Genomic DNA, 4,638 nt, shown 5'->3' on the forward strand with positions numbered 1-4,638 from the left:
CTAGTCATTATCTTCTCAAAAATCTTTGATATCTATTCAACATTCTAGTGAATAAAGTCCAGACACCGAAAGTTTCTCAAAATCTGGCCTCAACTAATACTCGTTGAGGGCACCTACAGGTATAGCCAAAAGGATCCACTCACTGTGCCTCAAACATGTCTTACACTTTCCTGCCTTTGTCATGGTCTCTGCTGTTTGCCTATTAGAATGTCTTCAAGGGTGTCCTTATTCTTCCAATCACTCTCTGATCATACCTCCTCTGTTCTACCTGAGCTCTAAGGCATCTTTCACCTTTGACTTTGCATTGCACTTTTTGTCTACATTATTCAAATATTATTCAGAAGTCTTACTTTTTTCCATTTCATGTACGTGTATTATCTCTTCAGGTGGACCCTGGAGGTCAGGGACTAGTCAAACCTAATTATTTAAACCTCCTAGGTCACTGAATCCAGGGCCTTGCTCATAAGTCAATGCTCAATAAATCTTTGGTGGCTGATTGACAGCCAAAGCTGTTTTCTATCCATGTGATGTTTAGAGCAGAAAATTCCATTGAAAAATACTTTTGTACATACTGTGTCTTAGCTGAAGTAAAGGACAATGTTAATTCTATTTTTTATGGAAAATTTTCCAATGTATTTTGACTCTTATCTAGTTATTGGGATGGTGACTTGAGGATGGCAAATGTTGCATTTCTAAAACTAGACAATGGGACTAGTTCAAGAGACAGGGCCGTCTAAACAGGAATATCTTTGTCCTGGATAGTTTTAATACCTAAAGTTCGTTAACCCTTAGTTACCTTCAAAATTAGGTTAGCTGTAATAATTGTTTAATATACATGAATTTTAAGAAGTGCAATTTATATAACTGGCAATGCAGGCCCTGGAATCCTTACTTCACTATAATGGACATCCATCATCCCAGCATCTTCTTTCATTGCTCCTTCTTCATCTATATTGGGAGTAATTTTCTTGAAGGCTGAACATCCATTAGGAAATAATTCTGTGTGAATTAAAAAAACAGTAAATTTATGAGAAGGTATTTAATAAATAACAGTGAGCCTTACAGAGCTGTTTTCTATCAGCTTTTTAATTATTTAATTATTTTTTTTAAATTTTTAATTATTTTAATAATTTTATAATATTTAATAATTTTAATTATTTTAATAATTTAATTTTAATAATTTTTTAATTATTTTTAATTATTTAAAATAAACACATATTTTTGTGAGAATCAAAGTTTAAGTACAATTTTCACTTACAAAAAAAATTAAAATTTGTTTCTATCTACTACATATTTTATTAGTTTCTCCACCCAAAAAATGAGCAAGAGTTACTTATTGAATAAGCTTTTTTGTTTGTTTTGTGAGATGGAGTCTCACTCTGTTGCCCAGGCTGGAGTGCAGTAGTGCAATCTTGGCTCACTGCAACCTCTGCCTCCTGTGTTCAAGTGATTCTTCTGCCTCAGCTTCCTGAGTAGATGGGACTACAGGCAAGTGCTACCATGCTTATCTAATTTTTGTATTTTTAGTAAAGACGGGGTTTCACCATATTGGTCAGGCTGGTCTCGAACTCCTGACCTCGTGATCTGCCCGCCTTAGCCTCCCAAAGTGCTGGGATTACAGGCGTGAGCCACCACGCCTGGCCTGAATAAGCTTTAATCTGTGACTATGTATCCCCTTCAATGGCTAATATAGATGTTCACCTAGTGTGATCTAAACATTTTTATTTAAACTTTGATCCTGTATACATTTGTGTTCTACTATCTAAACAAGAGGACAGCCACTTTTCAGGTAACCACCAAGTGATCTTTGGTAACCATGTCTAGTGCCTAATTTCACTGAGATTTGGGAGAGGAAGTGAGATGTTGGAGAAGGTCTGGCCTTGGACTTTTAAGAGAGTCAGGAAATAACAACAGCTGGCAGGAATGAAGCATCCTAGAGAAAACAGGACGGGGTACTGGAAGAACCATCACTTTTGGAGTTACAGAGACTCACCTCTACCACTAACTGTGATTTTGTGCTAATATTTATCTCCCTGGGACTATAAAAAGTTTTATCATCTGTAAAACAGGGATAATAATAAGTACACTATGAGAATTAAATGAAATGTAAAGTGTTTAGAATGGAGCCCAGCATATACTCAATGAATTATTATTAGCAAATAAGCCTACCAACAAATAAACTAGCTTTCTCAAGGTAGAATAAAATCATTGCTGCCAGCTGGACACCCGGGAAGTAGGAAGTGAACTTAAGCTGAAAACAGCTGCTGCAGGCTTCTGGACCAAATTGTTACTGTCAAGCAAAAGTCTAGGTGTAAAGGCCACATGGTTCCCCTATAGATTCTAGACAGAGGAACATGTCTGAAACATTCCTACTGTGTCTGCCTTTACCTTTATCTAAGTCAGCTGTAATTTTAGAGTTCAAGGAAAATTCTGCCTCTTTATAACATAACCTGTTAGTCATTCAAAAAGTTCCCTTCTGATAGGAGCTAGTCACACACACACACACAAAAAAAAAAAACCCAAAAAACAAACAAACAAAATGGCTGTTGCAATCTACTGTTCTACAGTCTAACAGTGATACTTAAAAATAATGACCTTTCCTTACAACTAAGTATCTGATAATCTTCCTGTTAGAGGTTGGGGAGGGAAGAAGGAAGGTTTAAAAAATCAGACCTCATGTTGAAGAGATTTGTCAGAATTCTGGTGGAAAAGAGGTTATGTATCAGGGCTTGGATTTTTCCAACTCTTCTTGTCTAAATGAAACCTAATCACTAGACATATACCTTCTGGGTAAGATGCTTGACAGAACATGGGTAGGAACCAGACATAGAAGTAGGAACCACACTTCTTAGAGAGATGAAAGTCTGGTAGGGGAAGATAGAGTTATTTTGAAATACTTTTTTTTTTTTTTCAGACAAGGTCTTACCCCATTGCCTAGGCTGCGGTGAAGTGGTGTGATCATAACTCACTGCAGCCTCGACCTCCCGGACTCAAGCCATCCTTCTGCCTCAGCCTCCCAAGTAGCTGAGACTACAGGTGCAAGTCACCACAGCCAGCTAATTTTTTTATGTTTTGTAGAGACCAGGTCTCGCCATGTTGCCCAAGATGGTCTCAAACTTCTGAGCTCAAGCAATCCTGCCCGTCTCAGACTCTCAAAATGCTGAGATTACAGGCATGAGCCACTGTGCTCGGCTTTGAAATACTTTTTCAAGAAGGGAGAAATACATGAGAGTAGTCAGTGAGTTTTAATTAAGGAAGAAGGAGATCCAGGAATGAAAGTGATATTTACTTTGTCCTACCAAACTGTAGGACCATTTTTGTTCAAATAAAGTAGGTAATAAAAGGCACTGAAGATAAAACATAGCCCTGCTTCATTTCTGAAGATAAGCATGCCTAAAACAGTCTGTTACAGACCTCTAGAGAGTTCTATTCAAAGTACTAGACCATAACAAGATAAAGAACTTTTACCAGAAGGTAAATCAATTCCTCATTTCCTTCTTCAACAAGTCTATTAAAAAGAACGAGTCAGTTGAATAAACAGCGTATTTAGTGACATGGTTGATTTACATTCAGGACAATACTCCTTATCTTGTTGTAAACATGTGAAAACAGCTCCCAGACTAGCAGCTGGTCTGTGGGATACTCTTTGTGCAGTAGTGCATTAGAACTTTTTGAAATTTAGAAGAAACCATCCCACTTGATCACCACTATGAAGTCAAGAGCTAGGACATAAAGAAGAGGGCCCAAGACTTGAATGAAGAGACAAAGAACATAGGCTTTATCGAAGAAGATCGTCAGTCCCTGAAGGCCTCAGGCAGCTAGGTCCATGACTGGGAAAAAAATTCCCATCCATTCAGAAGAGATTATTACTTTAAGTCATTTCCAAATGTAGGGTTTTTCTAGAATGCTTGGATTTAAGGGAGGATGAAGAAGGGCACACTCCTATGCCAGAGATCAGATGAGGCTAAAAGCATCTTGCTAGAGAGTCTTCTGGTGTATCTTAAGTAGTAGTACAGAACATTATGGTTTATCTCAAGAACAAAGACATAAACATCCACTTTTGAAAGTTGTGTCTGAGTTATCTAGTGTAAAGACTACTACTGTGAATTTTCAGCTTCAGTGTCCAATATTCTTGCTAAGTGTGTTATCTTAATGCATCTGCCTGATAATTTATTTCTACCTAGAGATGACTATATTCCTCCCCCTTTTTGCTAAAGTTATCAACACCAATCAATATCCAATTATATCAGGACCCTTTGTTTGTTAGATTCTTTAAAATGCTTGGAGAAAATCCTGATTCCCCTTAGTTCTGGAAAGATTTTCAGATGAGACAAGTTGCTGAGTCTAAACTGGCCAGTGTACATATCCCAACAGAAGGAGGGATTTGTTTGAGGGATCTCATGTACACCTATGCAGCCCTGTAGAAGGTGGTCCTGGACAGTCTGCTATCAGTTTCTCTGGTATTTGATCAGGACTCTTGACCTTCCTGTTTATAGCTGTAACTTCTGTATTCCTGACAGCTGTCCTAGGGAAAGCAAGACGGAAACTGTTCAGATAGAGATCACAACCTTGAATACAAGTTATCCTGTGAAAAAAAGTGAAAAGGGGTATGGAAGATGGGACAGTAGTGCAATCCTT

The 4,638-nt window shown here is 37.7% G+C and overlaps 1 protein-coding gene across 1 annotated transcript in view; it reads right to left on the reverse strand.

The window, feature by feature from the left end:
- DOCK11 (dedicator of cytokinesis 11) overlaps window positions 1-4,638 on the reverse strand; it is a 191,091-nt gene that overhangs the window by 23,658 nt on the left and 162,795 nt on the right. Inside the window, 1 exon segment of the mRNA XM_017511236.2 lies at window positions 893-999. Within this exon segment, the coding sequence (XP_017366725.1) occupies window positions 893-999 (107 nt within the window).

Source organism: Cebus imitator, unplaced genomic scaffold (assembly GCF_001604975.1).
Source record: "Cebus imitator isolate Cc_AM_T3 unplaced genomic scaffold, Cebus_imitator-1.0 Scaffold445, whole genome shotgun sequence".
Lineage (NCBI taxonomy): Eukaryota > Metazoa > Chordata > Mammalia > Primates > Cebidae > Cebus > Cebus imitator.